General features: G+C 41.7%; 1 protein-coding gene across 4 annotated transcripts in view; it reads right to left on the bottom strand.

The window, feature by feature from the left end:
- Positions 1-22835, bottom strand: part of CSNK1G2 (casein kinase 1 gamma 2) — a 43303-nt gene that overhangs the window by 11957 nt on the left and 8511 nt on the right. For 2 of the 4 annotated variants that reach the window (XR_014472983.1, XR_014472982.1), the window contains exons 2-12: positions 22173-22656; positions 11970-12010; positions 11812-11881; positions 9051-9199; positions 8705-8939; positions 8282-8367; positions 4616-4700; positions 3204-3352; positions 3018-3095; positions 2836-2942; positions 16-197 (exon numbers count right to left, since the gene is read on the bottom strand). Coding sequence is in view for 2 of the 4 variants with exons in the window: in XM_083179424.1 (XP_083035550.1) it covers positions 2836-2942; positions 3018-3095; positions 3204-3352; positions 4616-4700; positions 8282-8367; positions 8705-8939; positions 9051-9199; positions 11812-11881; positions 11970-12010; positions 22173-22353 (1181 nt within the window). In the remaining 2 variants the exon portion in view is untranslated. The remainder of the gene's footprint in view (positions 1-15; positions 198-2835; positions 2943-3017; positions 3096-3203; positions 3353-4615; positions 4701-8281; positions 8368-8704; positions 8940-9050; positions 9200-11811; positions 11882-11969; positions 12011-22172; positions 22657-22835) is intronic. The other 2 variants (XM_083179424.1, XM_083179425.1) reach the window with 1 other exon arrangement.

The following is a 22835-nucleotide window of genomic DNA, read 5'->3' on the forward strand; positions in this document are numbered from 1 at the left end:
TAAATGTATAATTACCTTACATCCGGTCACCCTGTACTCCACTTCTTTTAGCAATCAGGACCAGGAAAGGTTAGGTCATATGCTTCCGTATGCTCCATGGTATACTTTATGACCACTCCTTAATCTTCGCTTGATGGCAGTGACCAGGAAGCTATTTTGTCAAACACGTCCATGCAGGAACAAAATTGGAATTCCCACTAGAAGTATCATCACTCATTTCAGAATGAAGTGAATTGTTGTCAAAATGTGTGTGTGCATGTACTGGTACATTCACATGCATTAGTTTTTGCATTATAACTGTTAAAAGTTTTTATTCAAAACATTTTGAGAATAAGCACTAGATAACATCCATGTGAAGCCTACATATGTCTAACCACAGGTTATACGGTATTGTCACAAGAATGTAAGCTCTCATGAGCAGGGCCTTCTCTCCTCATGTGCTTTTCTTAGTTTAAATATCTGCCACCCAGATAATTCCATGTGTTCTGTCCCCTGATGCAAGTCTTTATTTACTATGTACATGTCATAATTTGCCTTGTACTTTAATTTGTTATTTAATTTTTTTGGCTTATCTATGTATGGTCAGGTGCTGCGGAACCCTTGTGGAGCCATATAAATAAACAACAACAATAATAATACATATATTCACACTAAAATGTCTATCACATCACACAAATGAAGGGGTATAGAAAGAAAATTACCATTTTGCATTTTAATGCTCAAGTGGAATTTATATTTATTTTTTACTTTATATAAAGTCGTTACAGTGCATCTGGAAAGTATTCACAGTGCTTCAATTTTTTCCACATTTGGTTATGTCACAGACCATAATGACAACCTGCAAAAAGTTTTTGGGAGATTTTTGCTAATTTATTAAAAATAATAAACTAAGAAATCACATGTACATAAGTATTCAGAGCCTTTGCTCAATACTTTGTTGATGCACTTTTGGCTCCTTCAGGTTGGATGGGAAGCTTTGGTGTACAGCCATTTTCTGATCTCTCCAACAATGTTCAATCGGATTCAAGTCTGGGCTCTGGCTGGGCCACTCAAGGACATTCAGAGTTGTACTGAAGCCACTCCTTTGATATACTGGCTGTGCTCTTAGGCTAGTTGTCCTGCTGATAGATGAACCGTCACCCTAGTCTGAGGTCAAGAGCATTCCAGAGCAGGTTTTCATCCAGAATGTCTGTACAATTCTGCATTAATCTTTCCCTCTATCCTGACTAGACTTCCAGTTCCTGCCACTGAAAATATCCACACAGCACGTTGTTGCCACCACCATGCTTCACTGTAGGGATGGTATTGGCCTGGTGATTAGCGGTGCCTGGTTTCCACCAAATAGGACGCCTGACATTCATGCCAAAGAGTAACATTTTTGTCTCATCAGACCAGAGAATTTTGTTTCTCATGGTCTAAGAGTCCTTCAGGTGCATTTTGGCAAACTCCAGGCGGGCTGCCATGTGATTTTTACTAAGGAGTGGCTTCCGTCTGGCCACTCACTCTAACATACAGGCCTGATTGGTGGATTGTTGCAGAGATAGTTGGCTTTCTGGAAAGTTCTCCTCTCACCACAGAGTAATGCTGTAGCTCTGACTGAGTTACCATTTCGTTCTTGGTCACCTTGCTAACTAGAGCCCTTCTCCCCTGATAGCTCAGTTTAGATGGCCGGCCAACTCTAGTAAGAGTCCTGGTGGTTCTCTACTTCTTCTTCGATTTACAGATGATGGAGGCCACTATTCTCATTGGGACCTTCAACTTAATGCTTGGTTTGTGCTCTGACATGCACTGTCAAGTGTGGGACCTTATATAGACAGGTGTGTGCCTTTCCAAATCTTGTCCAATCAACTAAATTTACCACAGATGGACTCCAGTTAAGCTGTAGGAACATCTCAAGGATAATTTGCACCTGAGCAAAATTTTGAGCTTCATGGCAGAGGCAGTGAATACTTCATGTACATGTGATATCTCATTTTTATTTTTTAATTTTAATAAATTTGCAAAAATCTCCCAAAACCTTTTTTTCATGTTGTCACTATGAGGTACTGTGTGTAGAATTTTGAAGGAAAAAATAAATGTATTCCATTTTGGAATAAGTCTGTAACATAACAAAATGTTGAAAAAGTGAAGCGCCGTGAATACTTTCCAGATGCACTATATTCTATATTTTAAAATAAACAAATGGCATTCAGGGGCTGATTCAAATGAGTCAGTGTATTTTGCTTTAGTCATGTCTGCGACTTTATTATAATGCAAATAAAAATCCTTCACCTGTTATACAAGTGTGCGTCTAAATGCACAAGAGCATGCATGCCCAATTTGTGTGCTTGCAGTCACAAAAATCAGAACTCACACCATTCCCAACATAGGGGCACAATGTTCATCATGGTATGGCCTCCAGTGTACGAGCTTGCAACACATCTGCCATACTTCCATAACACACCCATTAAACAGAATATCGTTGTGTGTCTGTTTAGCCACCCTCAGTCATTGCCTAATACATCCCAAAGTCAAAATGGCTTAATTGCTCCTGTAACTCTGTACGTAAACACAGTTAGTTGCAAGCACCATGCAACCCTTTTAGAAATTTAGAAGCACACGCAGTTACACACCAAAAAAAAAATGATATTTATGTGTACATATTATTGCTTGCAACTAAGAATCAGTCCCACAAATCACATACAACAGACAAGAAAGATGGCCCTACCATTCATTATAAAACCTGCATCCTCATAGGTATACACTTTTACTTTGAATGTAATACTATATAAAATACAACATCAATACTAGAACATCAGCACTTTCAAACCCACAAGCCACCAACCAATTACTTACTTGGTGTCATCTGTCACATCCACTCCTGTGTGCGCTGTTATGGGAGCATTGGAATGACCAGCTGTTGGATCATCTATGTTCAGATCTCCATTGGTGGAATTCAATCCCTATAAACAGAATAAGTGAAGTGTTTAAGAGGTGTCAAATTTCACCCTAATCCAATGTGCTCTATTTCTAAGTACCTGGTGCTTTAAATGTGGTTGATTTTTGTTCTGTGATGGTGTGGGAGCATCACCCGTTACAGAGCCTATAGGAGTAGGCTGAGAACAAAAATGAAACTATATTAAATCACTGAAAGTGACATTTATAGAAAATGCCACTAATTCACAAGCGAGTTGGTATAGTAAATCATTTCTGTCAAAACTCACCAATGTTTTTCCCACCCAATCATATTCGTAATCAAAGATGAGTCCTCGCTGATCTAAAAGGTCCGTAAATAGTCGTCGAAGATAATCATAATCTGGCTTTTCAAAAAAGTCGAGACGGCGAACATAACGAAGGTAGGTAGCCATCTCCTCTGCGAGGGATAGGGAAAAGTGTTACTTGGACTATCACTCACAATGTTCAGTGTGCTGAATGCAAACACAGTGGTCCACATAAGGGAAGAAAAAAAAGAAAAAGGGAGAAAAACAGACAGAAACACATATAAAAAGATACACAAGAGTGGCAGCAAAAGAGATGGACACAGAAAGAGACACACACAAACTCCACTATAAATTCCATCTGTCACTTAATAATATACAGTATGTCAGTTACAAGTGCATGCTGCTGATTCACAGATTACTCTACTTACCCAACACCATGTACTACTTAAGATCTTTCTAACATTTAGTGAATAGACTGCGCTCCGTGCACCCTGGGGTGCCTCAGGGAACTTGTAGGGGTGTCCTGGGTTGGTGGTGGCCCAGGACCAATTCACATTTTTTTACGATTATTGTAATAGGAAAAACTACCATTGGTGACTTCCAAAAATAAATATCTGTACAAACATAAGTGACTAGTCCCTTACCACATTACTGAACCATAGGATGACATATAAACACAATTAACTCATTAATTCATAGTGATCTAACTTCCTGCATGTGGCTCCCATTTTAATCATAAATCTCATGTTGTCCTGCACTACACTCCTAATCTTCCAGATTCTGCAAGGGGTGCAACTGAGGAGTTTCTTTACATGGACAGCGATTTGCTGTTGCTGCTCATTTCTTGCTGGCTATCTCATTTTCCCCTCTTGAGAAAACCCCTGACAGAAGAGAGACACAGAACATGATAACACAGTCTTGGTGTGCACTGACCCATAGCCTGCTGCTGCTTCTGCTGATAATGAGTGACTTAGGGTAAGAATTTATGCTAGTAATCTTTCTTTAGTTGGTTCAATTAGAAAATCTGGGTTCCATAATGTATTGGATACTGCTATAATGGTATGGAATACAGCACATAAATAATAGCTATTTAATTAAACACTGTAAACATACTTATATGCTTAGGGATGGATTCACACAAAGTCAAAAAGCATTTGGAATTTATTGCATTTATCCTGATACACTAGGGCAGGCGTAGGCAACCTATAGCTCTCCAGCGGTTGTGAAACTACAAGTCCTAGCATGCCATGCCACAGTTTTAGCACACTCTGATAGCAAAACTGTGGCAAGGCATGCTGGGACTTGTAGTTTGACAAGAGCTAGAGAGCCACAGGTTGCCTACGCCTACACTACAGTGTTGTAATTCAAAAAAGTTGGGGAACCACTATAATAGCCATATCTGTATGAATACTCACCAGGAAAATTATCACACAAGACTTCTACAGGAGTGGATCTTTTGGTGTCCCCAATCTTCTGATATCTTTCCTTTAGTGTGTCAGCCTAAATGAAAGAGGACATGTTTGACACAGTCTCTAATGCTTTCAGCCCTCCTAATCTCCATGCACAGCTTCCTTCCTCACTCCATAGCCTTCTCAAGAAGGTATCCCAGGATGCCCGGCTACTCTCCCCGCCTTCATGCTCAGAGAATCATTTTTGTCAACCAGGGCAAAGCAGGAAGTGGAAAGGGAAGAAGAAAGGTTATGGACACAACAGTACACTCAACTCATAGACAGAAGGAAGGAATCCGTGACCAACATCGTAATGTCTCAAATTGGCCAGGCATGTTTGGGTGGGCGCCCTGTGGATCCCATAAACCTTAAAGAAAGAGTTAACAAAGGTAATTTTTACCATAATCATTTTCTTCTTCAGACTTCATGGGTTCCACAGGGTTAACTTTGGGGATGTCCCAAAGCATTCCAATAATTGTAGGAAACGTGCCTGAGGACCAGAGATATCTGTCAACCAAATGAGGCATCCTAGGAGGCAAATGTGTTGAAAGCATAAAACCATAGAAATGTGTGGACAGAGGACCACATTGCTGCCTCACACAAAATGTTCAGCGGATGAACCACAACATGCCATCCATGTAGGTCTAACAGACCTAGCAGAGTATGCAGAGATTGATGCCGTAATTGTAGATCAGCCTGTGCAATTACCATTCGGGTCCAGTATGCCAGTGTTTGATTGTTGGCTGGCCAACCTTGTTTATGGAATCCATACAGAACAAAGAATGAGTGAGAGAGTCACATAGAACTGGTACTGCCACAAATACAAAGAGCTCGTACTATTAAGAGAACAAATCCGGTGAATTAAAGGCAGATTAAATTTCTGATTTATATGGAATTTTGATACCACTTTAGATAAGTGTGTAGGCCGTGTATGGACAGCCCTGTCATTATGAAATATCAAAAAAGAAGAGAGACACAGAAGTGCACCCAAATCTGATACCCTTCTTGCTGATGATATTGCAAGCAAGAAAACACCTTTGCAGTAAGCCCTTTGAGACCGACCTTTTGTAGGGGTTCAAATGGAGGGCCATCTAGAGCCTCAAGAACCATGGATAAATCCCATGGGCCATTGGAGGAACACATGGAGGTTGAATATGCAATGCTTCCTGAAGAAAGGATGGTACAGTATGTCTGGTAGATGTGCTGTTTTCATTTGGGAACACACCAAAAGTGCTGAGATATGGACCTTGAAGCGGGGAGGGTCATTGTCAAATCCAAATCCAAGCGTATTTGCAGAAAAGCAAATATTCTTGCAGTACAGCCAGTGCTAGATGCAGGGCACCACCTCCGCCGAAAGTTCCACTCTTAGCAGAGGATGTGGGGGACTTTTGGCGCCGGCGGGGTGTTGGAGCTGCACCGCTGAAAGTCAAAAAGACAGCGCAGCATGCTCAAAAGTGTAAATTAGAAAAAACAAAATTAATAAAGAAAATCTTGGGATTGCATCAGGGCAGTCCCACTTGAAAGCAGTGCTAGTGCTCCAGCTTCCTGCTGGCACCAACAATAAAACTGATTCTCTGAGCATGGAGGCAGGGTTATAGGGGAGAGGAGCCTCACATTCTGGGATACCTAAAAGCTTTGCTGGTTTGTACCCGGTCCTCTGGATCCACCTACAACTCTACCCTCCTGAGGTTAACCCATGAATCCCCAGGAAGAAAATACAATTTCATCATCACGCAAACATTTTTTTACTTCGTTAAATGTTTTTGTAGTTTTAGCTTTTCTTTTACCAATTAAGAAAACAACTGTCAGTACCAGCTACTCATGTTCCTTGTGCACCACATAAAAAAATATTGAACATGTTTCACACAAAGCAAATAGAGGAAAATGGTGTCCACATTAATATAAAGATCAAGAATCAACAATGTATAAAACTCCTGCAGCTATACTCACTCATACAGATCTGAAAATAGGGTAGAGTTTATTTTTATAGTGCTCTTTCTCCAACAGGACTCAAGGGTATTCGGCCATTAGGTTGACAGTGTCTAGATCGACAGTCAAAAGGTCGACCACTATTGGTCAAATGGTCAACACATGAAAAAGGTTGACATGTATTAGGTTGAAATAGTCAAAAGGCTGACGTGAGTTTTTCATGATTTTTTTTTAAACCCCACTTGTTTTCCATCCCAGTATGCATAGAGGGAGAATATATCAGTGAGCTGAGCACTATGAGGCACTGTGCCAGAAGTATTGCGAGCACAGTGAGCCATGTGAGGAGATGCAGCACATTTATACGGAGTCCATGGCGACCTATGTCGTCATAGACACACAAAGAAAAAAAAGACCATGAAAGACCTATAATAAATGCAATCTGGTGGGAAAAGTGAATGAAAAATTGGGGAGACGTTCCCTGATAAGTGGCACCTCGTTAGCAGAATCATATAGACTGTAAGTGGGCATAAACAATATACTAAATAGATCAGTGGTTCCCAACCTTGGGTACCCTGAAAGACCAGTTGGGGGTACTTCAGTGATGGCTAACCTTGACACTCCAGCTGCTGTTGAACTACACATCCCAGCATTCCCTGCTACAGTTTTACTATTTGGCCATACTAAAACTGATGCAGGGCATGCTAGGATGTGTAGTTCAACAACAGCTGGAGTGTCAATGTTAGCCATCACTGGGGTACTTGAATATAATATCGATAATGGCAGAAGAAGTCTCCCGATGGTGGAAGAAGTCTCTCATTGCCATCAACCGTTGCAGGACATCCGGTTCCGTCTGCGTCGTCACCTCATGCTTTTGCCCGACCAACAATCTACTGGGAGCTACCTGTAATGCCCTCACATCAGCAATCATCTGCCCCACACTGATATGGGTGGAGGAAGCATTGGCATTAATCCTACCGGGAACTTTGGAGACAGTACACAGCCAGCGGCCAGACACAGAGGGACCCAATTCCTGACCACACACTGTTCCTCCTTAATATAAGGAAACCCATAAGGATACGCATACCGCTTACTTCCACTCCACTCATAAGTACTGTGGATATTTAAAATTGAGAGGAGGGGGTACGCATATGTGAAAATCCTAATCAAGGGGTACGGGAGAGAAAAAAAGGTTGGGGACCAATGTACTAGATACTCTTATGTGTTAAATGTCTTATTTGTGCATTTAAAAATATTTTGTTTAATTACAAGAGAATTGACGTAGCATTGTGCATAATTTCACAAAATAAGTTGATTATGGGGTAAATGGAGACCATTTAGCTTTTTTTAACCTCAAAATTATATTGGGTCAAAGTAAACTGTACAAATGCCTAAATAGTTGTTGAGATGAGGGCTGGAGTGGCAAGGAGTTCTTAAGCAACTCCCAAATTTTTTACCATAAGATAAGATTGTTGTACTTTTTCATACACTCGAGGGTGCGTCCCAAAAAAAAAAAAAAAAAAACAGGAATTTACGTCAATTTGCAGTGTGAATTTGTCCTGAAAATAGCTTGCACAGGCCAACTCACACCTATTTGACACCTATGTTCTATACTGTATATACACAGTACTTCTGCGTAATTTGAGAAAATAGGGCACATAAGTAAAATAAATGATCCTCTAGAAAGGCTTTGCCATCCATTCGCACCTTTAGACCCTGCCAGGGCAGACTTCCTCGGAGGAAATACATGAACATATGGCCCAACGCTTCAAGATCATCTCTGCGGCTCTGTTCTAAATACACCAACAAAAGGGAAAAAAAAAATTTATTTGCAATATAAACAACATGTAACAAAACATAAACATATGCCTTCAACAAAATTAAATAGTCACACACACAGTACACTGAACTAGTTGTAAAAAGTCATCTACAACAGGTGTCTGGGAAAGGGGGACAGGTGCTTGTGGGATTAGGGTTGAAACTGGAGAGAGAAAAATGGGGGTAGGGGAATCGGGGTAGTTTATGTCAGACACCCTGTCTATTGAAGAACAACCACCTCTCATATAGGTTCTCTCTCAATCTCTTATTTATGTCTGAACACATTTCTCACACTGCTTAAGTCCTTCTTACCCTTTCCCAAATGTGTGTTGATACTCATGTATCTTGCAGTTCCTGTCAAACTCTTGTGTTCTCGGTAGGGAATATGTTTTTTGGTCTCTGGGTCCCAGTACTCTTTGGCCAAGCCAAAGTCAATTATGTGGATGGTTTTCTGCCTCCTACTTCCAGGTCGACCTAACAAGAAGTTCTCCGGCTTTACATCTCGGTAGATGAGGCTTTTTGTGTGTACATACTCAATACGTGAGATCTGAAGTAGAACAAAATTATGTAATACTAATGAATATGTGAAACAATTGACAAAATCAACATATATAGGGCAAATGTGGCATAAAAATAAAATTGAACCTCAACAACTCACTAGCTGGACTGCAATCATCAGTACTGTTTTGAGGGTGAATGTTCTATCACACAGGTCAAACAAGTCTTCCAGACTGGGACCAAGCAGTTCTAGAACCATAGCATTATATTTTCCACAAGGGCCAAAATAATACACCTGAGGAAGACCCTCTGAAATCAAAAAGAAATCAGGAGTCAGATAAGCAGAAGAAACAGCAAAGACAAGAGGGGAAAAGTATAACAAATGTGTGCAAATTAAGAACAGATTTTTTTGGTATAGATGATAGATAATGTCTAGGTCAAAAGTAACACAAGGTCGACACTAGCTAAAAGGTCCACATGAACGTGATCGACATTGAAAAGGTTGTTACAAGTTTTTTGGTGTCGACATGGACACCGTATAAGTGTGCCGTGTGAGCGCACCATGCTTCTGGCATGGAGCCTTGCTGTGAGGCTGTGCTTTGCACACTATTATAAGCTAACTCACTTGGATGGTAAAGTATGAACCAAGTCGCCCCCCCCCCCCCCCCCAAAAAAAAACCTGTGTTGGCCATCTTCATGTCAACCTGTAGCTTGTGTCAACATCCTGTCATTGTCGACCTATGGTTTGTCTACCATTCTTAGGTGTCGACCATTAGTGTGTGACCTAGTCATTGTCGACCCAGATACCGAACAGATTAATGTACATATTTTACATAAGTAACAAATAAAACATGTCTGTTCTTTTCTTCCTTTAAATTCAGTTCTTGTGGGAAGTAGAGGATGTTTTATTCTTAATATATACATTTTAAAGACAAAGGTAAGACAAAGGTAAGACAGTTTTTGATATTGCTAATTGAGTAACCACCACAACCACTTATTATTCCATAATTTTCTGTAATTAAACATCTTTCTTATGTTACTTTTTGCACTTTCTGGCTCCAATTTCATCTCCCCTTGTTCTAGAAATCATTCAAACAAATAAGCACAAAAAAAAAAAAAGAGCAGTCAAGGATCAAACAAAAGAAAGCAAAATACAGGTAGTAATAAGGTAGATGCTAGATCCAAGCACATGACCCTCCTCATTAGGGGGAGGATTCAGTGCTTTGGAGGATCCAATGGACCAGATGAAGATTTGGGTTTGGCACATACAGTAGGGATAGGGAGAGGTTAGACTTAGGCTGCAGGAGTGGGATAAAGCACCCTGTGGAGGTTATGGTTGGGAATTGGGAGGAGATTATGCTGTGGGCTAGGTGGGTAAGCTATAGTAAGGGGGGATGTTTGGTAGGCTGCTGGAGGGAAGGTTATACCCCTTTCACATTGCTAAGCAGGGTTGGACCTGGAATCTCGAGGGTGAACCAGGTTTAACCCTTCTTATAACCCTGTTCAAATTGCCGGGTTGATCAATCCGGTTGATTGATCAGTGTTATATGATCCGATGCTTTAATACCGCACCTTGAACCGGGTCGACACATCCGGCAATTACCTGGGTCCAAGGTGCAGTATGAAAGGGTTAATAGTGACTGGGAGGAGGCTTAGGATTAGATTTGGAAAAGGTCCTTTAGCCAATTAGGATTTAAACTCAACACTAGAAATAGTGCCTAATGTAATAAAATACAGGAAGTTCTCATTCCAACACAATTACAGTGCTTACACTACAACAGTGTTGCTAATCTCCTGCTATATCATGCGGTCAACATTTGATCATACTTTTCAACTGGTCAGACCAATTAACAAACATCGGGGTTGGAACTTATGAGGACATAGGGCCTTATTCAGAGATGGACACAGCTAGCACAGCTTTTGAGTCTTTGAACCCAGTGGCTGTGCTAAAATATACAAAAGACACTGTATGCTGTCTTCTGCAATCCGCTGCTTTGTTTGAGGACGTACAGTAGAATCCGATCACCTGAATGAGCATTGGACATGTGTGAAATCTTGAGGTTATTCAGGATGACCCTATAACTCATGCTTCTTAGAGCCACTAAGCATAATGAGAAAAAGGGAACAACCTTTTATGGAATGCTGCACTGTCACCACCTCCAAATGCAACACTGGAGCCTCAGATCTGCACATACACAGATCTAAAAACATTGAAGATATCTTAAAGGCATATTTGTATGGTTTATGCAAACCAAGGGTCTTCATTTAGCATTTAGAAATGTTGGGAAATATATTTTGATTGCTGATTGCTAAATTGTATATAAACATGCAATACAATAGGCTTGGATATTACTGACATTAGTCCATGTTAGAACATAAATATATGGATACAGCTACTGTATGTACACAGTGAAGATACTTTAAGTGCGGGACAGCTACTATGGTAAAATGGTATGGTGGTAACATTGCAAGAGATAAATATGACCCTGTACATTAAGTGCATCATTTTGGGGACAGGACAAAAAAGGGAAGATGGTGAAGTAGACAGATTCCTTGTTTGTTAAAAATACCATCATATAAAGACAATAAACAGCAATTCTAATTTTAGAAAATAGGTGAGACAAATTAAAAAATAAGCCAACTACTATGGGACCTCAAGTCTCTGTTTCAGCCATTAATAATATATACAGTATTCATTTACCACACCTTTTTGTGGAGAATTTTTTTTTCACTTTGTAAGTGATCAAATACTGTAGCTTTGTAAAGCTTATATGATGGTTTGGAAGCCTACTAGGAAAAATAGGTTTGATTTGTGATTACGCATAAAAATACTCCCTTTCTGAAAAGAGATCTAAATATTACAGTAGGAAAGGTAACAATTGTAACTTACATGTACACCAAAACCTAGAACTGGATCTCACCTGAGTTACCAAGCTGTTTATAGAAGCGGTATTCTAAATGTAATTGGGGAGCTCTGGACTTAATAGGCTCCTATGGGAAATAAAAAGTATTGTAAATGGCAATAAGCTACTGTACTACACAGGTACATGTATATTATAGAGAACATCACTCAACTCACCAGTTTAATAGCTACATATTCATTGGTGTACAAGTTTTTTCCTGGAAAAAGAGAAAAATTATTATTTCAATATAAAATAAATAAAATATTAGTGCTTTTTGCACACATTGGGGGAAATTTACTAAGATTGAAATTCTAGTTCACATGGGATGTTGCTATGGGCAACTAATTAGATACTATCTAGTATCTTCTAGAACAGGGCTGGGCAACACCGGCCCTCCAGATGTTAGTGAACTACACATCCCAGGATGCTTTGCCTTAGGTTTTGCTATGTGGCCATGCTGAAACTGATGCAAGGCATGCTGGGATGTGTAGTTCATCAACATCTGGAGGGCCGGTGTTGCCCAGCCCTGTTCTAGAAGGTGCTATATAAATAAGTAGATTCTGATTAGTTTCCCATAGCTACATCCCATTTGAAACAGAACTCCCATCTTAGTAAATTTCCCCCAATGTGCACAGTATTTAACTCCTTGTTTGTCTGGGCGTTTCAGCCAAACTCTGAAGGCCTCCATATAGATCATATACTCCAGACTTAAAATACTAAGATTTGACGTAATAGGGTTGATTCAAAATAGTGTGCTGTGAATAGAGCTGGGAGGGAGCTCCTGGAGCTATCATAATCAGAGCAGTCTCTTCACCTGTCCTTTTAATATGATTATCCATATAATCATCCATTACACAAGGATATCAAACAAAAACATAAAAAGGAAAGGCTATCATGTAGATGGTGCACCTAGTATTTTAAAATAGAACATTTTTTTTTAATATAGATAATAGTATAATAATATAGAGAAAATAAAGTGTAGTAAAAATAAGGTGGCAGGCTAACCGTGCACTTTACAACAATAGGTATTTATTTATATAAGGATTGAGTATCCTCCAACGTCTTATTCTCTAATACGCACCAATTTGTATCCTATTATATCCAGGTTATTTATTAATAATAATCACTATAAAGTACCTATACTTCATATTATTAATAATAATTAGTACTAGGTGCTTTATAATTCAAAAAGTATTGGAGTTTCTAATGCAGAGTGACTATGGGGGGGGGGGGGGTATTTAATACTGGATTCCTAGCCCATTTTCGCTTGGCTTGACAGTTTCTCGACAGGCGGAATTCAATGTTACGTCTGTCGAGTGGTGAAAAGGGGGTGTGCCAGCAAAAATGAGTGTGCATTGTAGAGATACAGCTGTGAATTCAACAATCCACGGCTGTTTATAACAAAACATATCCGATAGGTTTGAAAGTCAGATCTGTTTTGTCGAGATCCACCTTAAATGCTGTTGGAAATGGCAGGATTGAATAGGCAGCCTGGCGCCATTTCCACTGTCCGAAATAGCACCCGGAATTGAATACCCCCCTATGTATTTTAATTAATTTTACATTTTAACAGATTATCAAGCAACAGTATTGCAGTAGAATGTGAGACCCGGTATTTTGAAACGGTATTTCAAACGGTATATTACCGTTTTAAACCCCTTTCACACCGCACATAAATACCGGCTCTCAAGCAGGTCAGACAGTAGCTATGAGAGCACAGTGCATATGTAATGAGCTCATATGCACATAGGCAGTAGCTACAAGAGCCTAGTGCATATGTAATGAGCGGCTCATTACATATGCACTGCGCTCTTGTAGCTACTGCCTGAGTCCTATATAGCTGTTCAGAGCCGTTTTTCATGCAGTGTGAATGGCTTTGAACAGTGTAGGACTTTTTTTGCAGACTGGTGCTTTCACACTGCAGCTCTAACCATTTCGGCAATATACCGGTTAAGAGCTGCAGTGTGAAAGGGGTATAAGTATGTAATGTCTTCCAATAAAACTAAAATGAAATAGAATGAAAAAACACTTGTAGCTTCTTTTTTGAAGAGTATTTTTCTTTTATTTTCAATATACTACAAACAATACGCAGGGTAATACGCAATGAACTTATGGCGACACAATCCCTCACCAGATATTCATCCAAGAAGGCTACAAAGGCCAAATTAGATACCAAATTTATTTTTTTGATTAACAAAGGCATCACATTAATGAAAATGGTAGTACAAAAGGTGTGCACTGTTTTTATATGTTATATGTTTGTCAATTTTAATAAGCAATAATAAATGATTTTAATATTAATTTTGTTATTAAGAAGTGCCTAGACAAAGAGTTAGTTTTTTCCCTCTTTCGCTGTTCATAGCCTAAACTCTTAAGGTGTGTAAACATGCTGTGATTTTAACAGGATTTCGATTTGATTTTGCTTATAGAAGCAAAATGAAATCAAAAGGTTTTAAAGATGCTTCTGATCCACATTTTCTCCCATTTTCTCTATACCGAAAAGAAAAATAGACCGTTCAGGCAAGGAAATATTGAATTTGATCACATAAATGGAATGTGTACATTGTGCCTTGAATAAAAATCAAATTCGATATTGAATGCCAAAGTGCAGATCGAATGTGAAATCGTATGGAAAGCAAAGGCCAAATCGAAAGGGGTGGAATTGGGGAAATCGAAAGCAAATCAAATCAAAATAGAATTGAAAGTAAATCAATGCATGCGTACAAACCTTAAGGGAGCACCACCAGATTAAATATATTCCACGTCCCAACATATATTAAACATGGATGGGGTCCATGCATAACGTCATATTAACTACACTATTTATTTTCTCTATTTCACTTTATTGTTTTAGATTTCACAGTCCTAATCTATATTAAACCCTTGCGTGGTGGGTTTTTCTGGGGCAGGACAATATATTGTGGCATGCCCAGAAATATCCGAGCATACCACCAAAGCGGGTAATAAAATGTATATTTTACTGTCGGTGTACAACTTCCATAAAAATAAAAAAAAAGTAAGTGTACTGCCCTCTTAAGTTGGGGCTGATGTGTCCAAATAAATGTATCCTCAAATAATGCCAAATAGCCCCATTTGGTGCTTAAAGGACTCAGGGGTAGATTTATTAAGCTCGGTGAAGTGATAAACTGTCTGGTTTTTTATCACCAGCCAATCAGATCCTACCTGTAAAGTTACAGGCTTGGTTTGAAAAATGACAGGTAGGAGCTGATTGGCCGGTGATAAACACCAGACAGTTTTTTACTTCACCGAGCTTAATAAATCTGCCCCTCAGTACAAATAAGCTGCAGTCTTCATCTTGCCAAACACTCCTTCATCCCGACAGCTATTGACCGACGGTCAAAATCCCGACAAGGTCAAAATACCGACATATAGAATGTAGAAAGGTTAAAAAGTCAACATTACTTTCAGTCAACAGGTCGCGTGGTCGACATGGTGTTTTCACAGTTTTGACCCGAATGTCAACACAGTCGACACAGACACAGACACAGTTTGAAGTCAACTGCAGCCCGTCGCATCACTCGGCACACTATTTTATTCTCCCACCACGCCCTATGGATGGTAGGGCATGAAATACCGCCTGTCGGCACATGTCGGGTCAAAAAACCCATGTCGACCTACCTGTCGATCGAAAGTCATGTTGACTTTTTCACCTGTCTACACTCTATATGTCGGTATTTTGACCTTGTCGGGATTTTAAATGTCAAGATTTTGACTGTCGGTCAATAGTTTTTGATAGATTTTGACTGCATCGCGTCTTATTCACCTCAGTAATGCAAAAACTTACAAAACATAGGCACTTTGGGTATCCTGAGGACCGAGTTTTAGAACCACTGCACTAGGATATAGCAGAGAAGGGGTGGCTCTGAGTGCCACAATTTGTAGTATTTAAGGGACATAGCCTATTGCCAGCCCCCATTAGAGCCTGCGCCCCTTGGCAAGTTATTACCCCCCCCCCCCCCATCTGCCCCCTCCTCTCCTTTTCTGCCTATGATGGGGACTCCGCCTGGCATAAGATGATTGGAGAAGGCTCTGCCTGGTGAAAAATGTGTAACAAGGACCCCGACCTGGCGTAACATGTGGGATAGAGACTTTGCCTGGTGTAATGTGTATGATGGGGCTCTGCCTGGGGTTAAGCTCCCGACAGGGGCACTGCCTGGTGTCATGTATGTATAAGGGGGCTCTGCCTGGGATAACGTATACATACACTAATTATCAGTCTTAAGGCCCCCATACATTAGACCGACTTGTCCTTAGGACAAGTCGGACCCAATTCTCCTGTGACGCGCCCAGCAGCTCCCCGGGAGGCTAACATACAATTTGTCACTTGATGTGCCAAATTTACATGTGATAAATCGCTTGCGATTTACCACATGTAACGGGGAGCTGCGGGCGGTGAGGAGCAGGGGGCGGCGCAGAGTACCAGAGAGCCGGGCAAGGGAAGACACTGCCTGGCAGCGGCGGAACTCGGGAGCAGCAGAAAACTTAAAAAAAAAAAAAAAAAAAGCCCATACAAACGCATAGGAAGCCATTGATTGGCTGAGACCTCTCTCAGCCAATTAGCGATTGGCTGAGAGAGGTCTCAGCCAATGTTCCCTCTAATTTTACGAAGGCTGAGTGCGGCAAATGATTTTGGATGTGCAACTTTGGAAGGAAATTTAAATTTTTGTGCGTCACATATATATATTAGCATTTGTGTTAACGGTACTTGTTTCCTAGAACGGCCACAATCGTGAGTGATCGTGGCTCTTAATTAAGGGACACGATCCTCACGATGTGGCCGATTTTTTACAATTTTTTCACTTTGATTGACAGAAATCGGGTCAATCGGTCGGTCGCGACCAATTAAAATCGGCCGCGATGCGACCGACCGATTGACCCGATTTTTCCATAGACTTCAATGTTAAAAAATCTTTTAACATTGAAATCGGTCGGTCTTGTGCCATTATAATGGCACAAGATGAGATGGACTTGATTAAGTCCATCTCACATAGGGAAAAATGATAAAAAAGGTGAAATGGGCCAATATGACCCATTTCACATTTTTTATGTGCCCGCCATGACCCCACGATAGACGTGAACCCGAAGCGTGGCGAGCGCAGCGAGCCCGCGAGGGGCGGCGGTGCGCGTCCTCCGACCTTTTCATTCCCCTACTATCCACTAGGGCGTGGAGTGAGAATATAATAGTGTGGCGAGCGCAGCGAGCCACCGAGCCCGAAGCGTGGCGAGCGCAGCGAGCCCCGCGAGGGGACGCGTATACCTGTGAAGTTAGACGCGTCCCCTCGCGGGGCTCGCTGCGCTCGCCACGCTTCGGGCTCGGTGGCTCGCTGCGCTCGCCACACTATTATATTCTCACTCCACGCCCTAGTGGATAGTAGGGGAATGAAAAGGTCGGAGGACGCGCACCGCCGCCCCTCGCGGGCTCGCTGCGCTCGCCACGCTTCGGGTTCACGTCTATCGTGGGGTCTAGCACACTTATTAACATTTGGGGGGGCAATTTAAACAAATCTGGTGTAAAAAAAAAAAAAATCGGGTGAAAAATCGGCAGATCGGATCGGTCGCATCGTATGCGACCAAATCGCATGCGATGCGATCGATCCGATTTTTTATCTTACGACCACAACGATCTAAATCGTTGTGGCCGTTCTAGGAAACAAGTACCGTGTTAACTTTACTTCAAAATCATATTAAACATTTAAACATTCAAAACACAGCAGACAATGTAGTCAATGGGTGAAACACACATTAATTGAGTCCACAACTGCAAAAAGGGACCACTGCTGCTTTGTGCGCTATGTTGTAATGTCTGTGCGCATGCTCATCGAGTTGTGTGCGCGCACACGTGCGCACAGCTTAGAGGGAACACTGGTCTCAGCCAATCAATGGCTTCCTATGCGTTTGTATGGGCTTTTTTTTTTTAAAGTGTTCTGCTCCCGGCGCCACTCGCGCTGCCTGGCAGCGTCTTCTCCTGCCTGGCTCTCTGGTACTCTGCGCCGCCCCTCCTGCTCCCGCTGATGGCAGCGTCTTCTCCTCCTCTGCCGGGTTCCCTGCGCCGCTCCCCTGATCCCTCCGCCCGGCTCTGGTAGGTCCCCCCGGCAGCTGCAGTCCCCGCATGGCTCCGGGCAGCACATAAGATTTAGAAAATCTTATGTGCAGCCCGTCCGACCTGCCGACTCCGATGCGCACGGGGCCGCGCATCGGGTCGGAGGTCATGTCTCCATATGCGATTTGGGCCGATTTTATGGCAAAATCGTGCCCAAATAGCATAGTGTATGGGGGCCTTTAGACATGACCCCCAGCAGTGCACACCCTATTACAATGTGATGTGCACGCCTATGGTTATCACATTTGTTCTTTATTTACTGACACACTAATGCTTCCCACCTGTTACATGCATGAGCCTTCATCTTGATATGTGCAGCTAAGGTTTCCTGGAATTACCTTTTTATTTTCTTTAGTATCTGATGGGCAGATGTATGAAGCAGTGATAAGGGAAGAGAAAATAAAGTGCCTGGTACTTTATCACCGGCCAATCAGATCCTGACTGTTAAGTTACAGGCTGGGATTAAAAAAGGTACAGGTAGGAACTGATTGGCCAATGATAAAGTAGCACTTATGCCTCTTTCAGACCACACTTTTTACCCGTTATATTGCCGTTTTTTTATTGTTTTAAAATGTAATTCTATTGAACTGGTATTTCTAAACAGTAATAAAGCAGGGTCCTACCCGTTTCAGAATCGTTTTTTTTTCATCCACTGTTTTCTATGGGTTAAAACGGATTCAGTGTTGTGAAGGAACAAAAACTGCATTGAAATATCGTTTAAAGACATGCAGTGTGAAAGGGGTTTTAGCTGGCAGACCAGTTTTTAGAACCGTTTTAAAATACCTGGTCAAAGCCAGTTTTGCGGTCTGAAAGCACCATTAATCACTTCTCCTCCCTCATCACTGCTTCATACATCTACCCCGGTTTCCTGATGCCGCTTTATGCCAGAGCCAGGTACCTGTTGGGTCTGTGCACCTCACTAAATAGCACCTGTAGCTAGATTCTTCCCGCACTGGAGTCATCAGACTGATTCCAAGAAGTATAATTAGTTATGCTACAACTGAAGGCCCAGATGTCCGTAGGCCCAGCTTTACATCAAAGAGGGTGTGTGGTTAAGAATCAATGGTGCCTACCAGATATTTCACACAGATAATGAGCAGTAAAAAAAATTGGTTTTAATGAAAGATGAAGAAATTATATCAAAGACTAATAACTTTAAATTGTTCATGTTAGAAAGCATTAAAACACGGTTGAGCAAGGTTTCCAATAAATAGAAATGCCTCACATCATCATATCATTAATATTGAAAGCAGTACTTTTTTCATGAATTAAAAAAACAAAAACAAAAAAAAAAAACAATGGATTTAAAGCACCCAAAAAGTTTAAACCAAGGAAAAAACAAGTGGTTTAGTTTTGTTTTTTTCGAACCCTGTTGCAATCTCATGTGACGATTACATTAGTTCTACAATATTTTCTTTCAGGATCTGGAGAATTGTACAGTATGTTAGATAAATTAACATGAAAATGTTCTGTATACAAAAAAAACACATACCTATTGAGGATTAACCGCCTGACTTTTTCTGAACTTTATTAACTATGAGCAGGCATTTTTTGGACAAAGCACACAACCCTTTTAATATACTTATTGAGACTACCCTTTACCTGTATATGATCATCTTTTCCTGCAAAAGATCTGCATAAGACACAATGCTGTGCAGCAAAAAAATTGGTAGTAAAGCAAGCCACAAAACTGGTACTTGCATCCTCTCCATGCATTAGTTGTTCCCAGTATCAATTACACATACAGTACAGGCATGGGGTGCCGGACTGATTCCCGACAGTAGTTTACCCGACGTCGGTATCCCGACTGTCAAAACGCTGACAGCCGGGTGCCCAACAGTCACCTGCTATTTTACCTCGTGGGGGTCCACGACCCCCATAGAGGGAGAATAGAATGGGTGCTCGCGTAGCGATCCACAGTGCCCGCAAGGGGCTTTTTTGCGCTCGCCATGCTGTCTGACTCCGGGCAGTCGGGATAATGACTGTCGGAGTCCCATACCACACCCACAGGCATGTACTCATACATCTTTGCAGCAGTCGAGCCAAACAGCACTTCTTGGCACACCCTATCACAAAGTTGCCTACCCTCTCAGAATGGGGGGGACCCCTGCTCGCCGCCGCCCCGTTTGTGGCTTCCTCCCCCCCTGACCGCAGTGTTCAGCTAACCTGATTTGCCGATCTCCGTAGGAGTGGGGCTAAGTGTCATAATCGTGTCATTTAGCCCTCCACGGAGATAGGCAAACGGGGTAATTTTTCAGCATGGGAGTGGGGCTTAATGAGGTTATGCTCAAGCCCCACCCCTCGAACTCTTGCTGAAAGTCTCCTCTCTGGGCTTCTCCTGCAGAGGAGATAACAAAAGTCAGCAACCCTGCCCTATCATGTGAAATTGCTAACGTTGAGTGACCTTTTTGCATCTATTCTGATGAAAATGCATCTTAGCCACAATGTCATGTGACTTGGATGCACCAGGAAACTGATGAGTAATTTGATATGTGACATATTGTACATAATATAATATAATGTACATACATACATACACTTTGAGTATATGTGTGTGACTAAGCCAGTGGTTCTCAACCTTGGTCCTCAGGACCCCCCCAACAGATCACCCGGCAGGTGCACTCATTATTCACTGGCACATTTTAAAAGATCAGAAGAGGAGTTAATTATTTCACCTGTGATTCTGTTTGGATACCTGGAAAACATGCAAGGTTGAGAACCACTGGACTAAGGGGTCTATTTACTAAGTCTTGGAGAGAGACAAAAGTAAACCTAGATCAGCAGTTGGCAGGATTATTTTAGCCTGGGAGGCAACAGCAAGCAAGTCTGGCTTTTCTACAAGCAAATGCAATGCAAAAGCGGGCAAGACAGGCAGAGGGGAAACATTTCCGTTGGAGCGGGATCGAAGGAGCCAAGTTCAGAGGGAAGTGGTGTACCGCAGTCATGCAGAAGATCAGTGGGGTACCAGGGTGCATGTAAAAGAGCAGAGTACATTTCATCAGTTTCAAATCAGGCAGGAAAATAACATGCCCAGCGGTAATGCCAATATCCTTCAGGTAAGATCATGTTCTGTCCAACTTTAGCATCTAGCGGTACATCTGGGTGTCCTTGCCAGCTTGTGTGGTTTGGTTTGTGTGGTGTGGTTTGGACTGCATGACGTTGGAGATGTGCGTTCCATCCTCTTTTGTGTGTGCTGTGTGACTATCAGACGCTGGGTTGAGCAGCTACACCCAGCCCTTCGTTTCCCTATTTCTCCATTCAACAGTGGGTGTGTGTCTACCTTCGCTGAAGATTGTGGGGCACAAATCATCAAAATGACTTGTATCATGATCAGCTGTAAATAATACGCAACTCACTCGCCATCTAAGGATTTTTCTAGTCTGTGCAAGACCGGCTTATTGAGGCCAGAGCTGACGTCACACACCCTCCGTAAAAACCGCTTGGGCCTGCCTGTGTTTTTATTGAAACTCCCAGAAAACGGGCAAGTGACACCCACAAATGGCAGCTTCCTTTCAGTCAGGTTGCAATGGGACTGCGAAAAAAGTACTTGCTAATATTTGTCGCTGTTTGGACTCCTAAATACACGCCACGAGCCATGCGCATACGCAGTTGTTAATAATCTGCAGTCTCGCAAATTTGCAGAACAACGAACCTTCCAACTCATACATGGTTTATTCTTCTTGTCAGAAAGCAGCATTGGTAAATACAGATTAGAACCCATGTAAATCAAAGTGAACTGAATATAATTATTGATTTGTTTTGGATTAGAAGACAGAAAAAAAAGTCTCATTCAGTAGAGAAGATTGCTGTTGAAAATATTAACTATCTGATAAGACAAAGGAATTCATGTACAGTTTGAAGGTAGATGGAGTGCATTCAAAGGTACAGAACTCCTCCCCCGGGTATGGGTCATTAGGTCGACAGCCAAAAGCTTGTCCACAATTGGTCAACAGTCAAAATGTCAACACATTATAAAGGTCAGCATGGTCAAAAGGTGCATAAGGAAAGGTTGACATGAGTTTTTCAGGTTTTTTTTGGTGTTTATGTCAACATAGGTGGTAATGGATACCGTATAAGTGGACTGCTGCGCCCGCAATGCATTGGGAATGCACACTGAGAAGGTAAAGTATGAACATGTCAGTTTAAAAAAAAAATCCTGAAAAACTCATGTTGACCTTTAAACCATGTCGACCTAATGACCGCAACCCTTCCCCCAGAAAGAATAAACCCATAAGCCTTTAATTGACATGCGACTTACCAAGACGCAGCTCCCCAAAATTGCCACAGCCAATCTTCTTTCCTACTCGGAAGTTGGGTCCTACCATTAATACCCCAGCATTGGCTCCTGTGCTGCGGCTGCCCCTTGCACCTCCAGTTTTAGACATCTTTCTTCCTCCTTCTTCAGATTCCCCCTTTCCCTCCCTATGGTCAAAGTCCATCAGTTTGTGGTAGCCAGGCCTCTCCACGGTTACGGTGGCTACCAGAGGTTAGGAACCAACATGGAAATATACTTTCCTCCTCCAGCCCACTCCCACCCATGCACATCAGCAATAGAAGAACATATTGACCCAGCGGAAGGGAAAATATGCTCCCTCCCTGCTAGGTACTTTCAGTTGACTTGGCCAGACACTGCCTCAGAAATGTTGCCCTGTGAACAGTCTTCTTGAATTGTTGTGGGCTTTATAAGAGAACTCATGGCGATTTGTTGTGCGGATAGTCTTGTAGTCTTGGATCGCCAGCACCTGGAAAACAGATCAATATTAGTTGAACATGAATATCCCATACAATAAAAATATCTAATGCTGCTCCTCACCTCTATGGCGTGAGAAATATAGCGTGAACAGTCACCAGCGCTGACATTACTGTTAAGTTATGTCATTTTAAGGGGATAGTAACTAATAATCGTATTAATATTTCCACA

Source organism: Crinia signifera, chromosome 1 (genome assembly GCF_055691185.1).
Source record: "Crinia signifera chromosome 1, ASM5569118v1, whole genome shotgun sequence".
In the NCBI taxonomy this organism is placed as follows: Eukaryota; Metazoa; Chordata; class Amphibia; order Anura; family Myobatrachidae; genus Crinia; species Crinia signifera.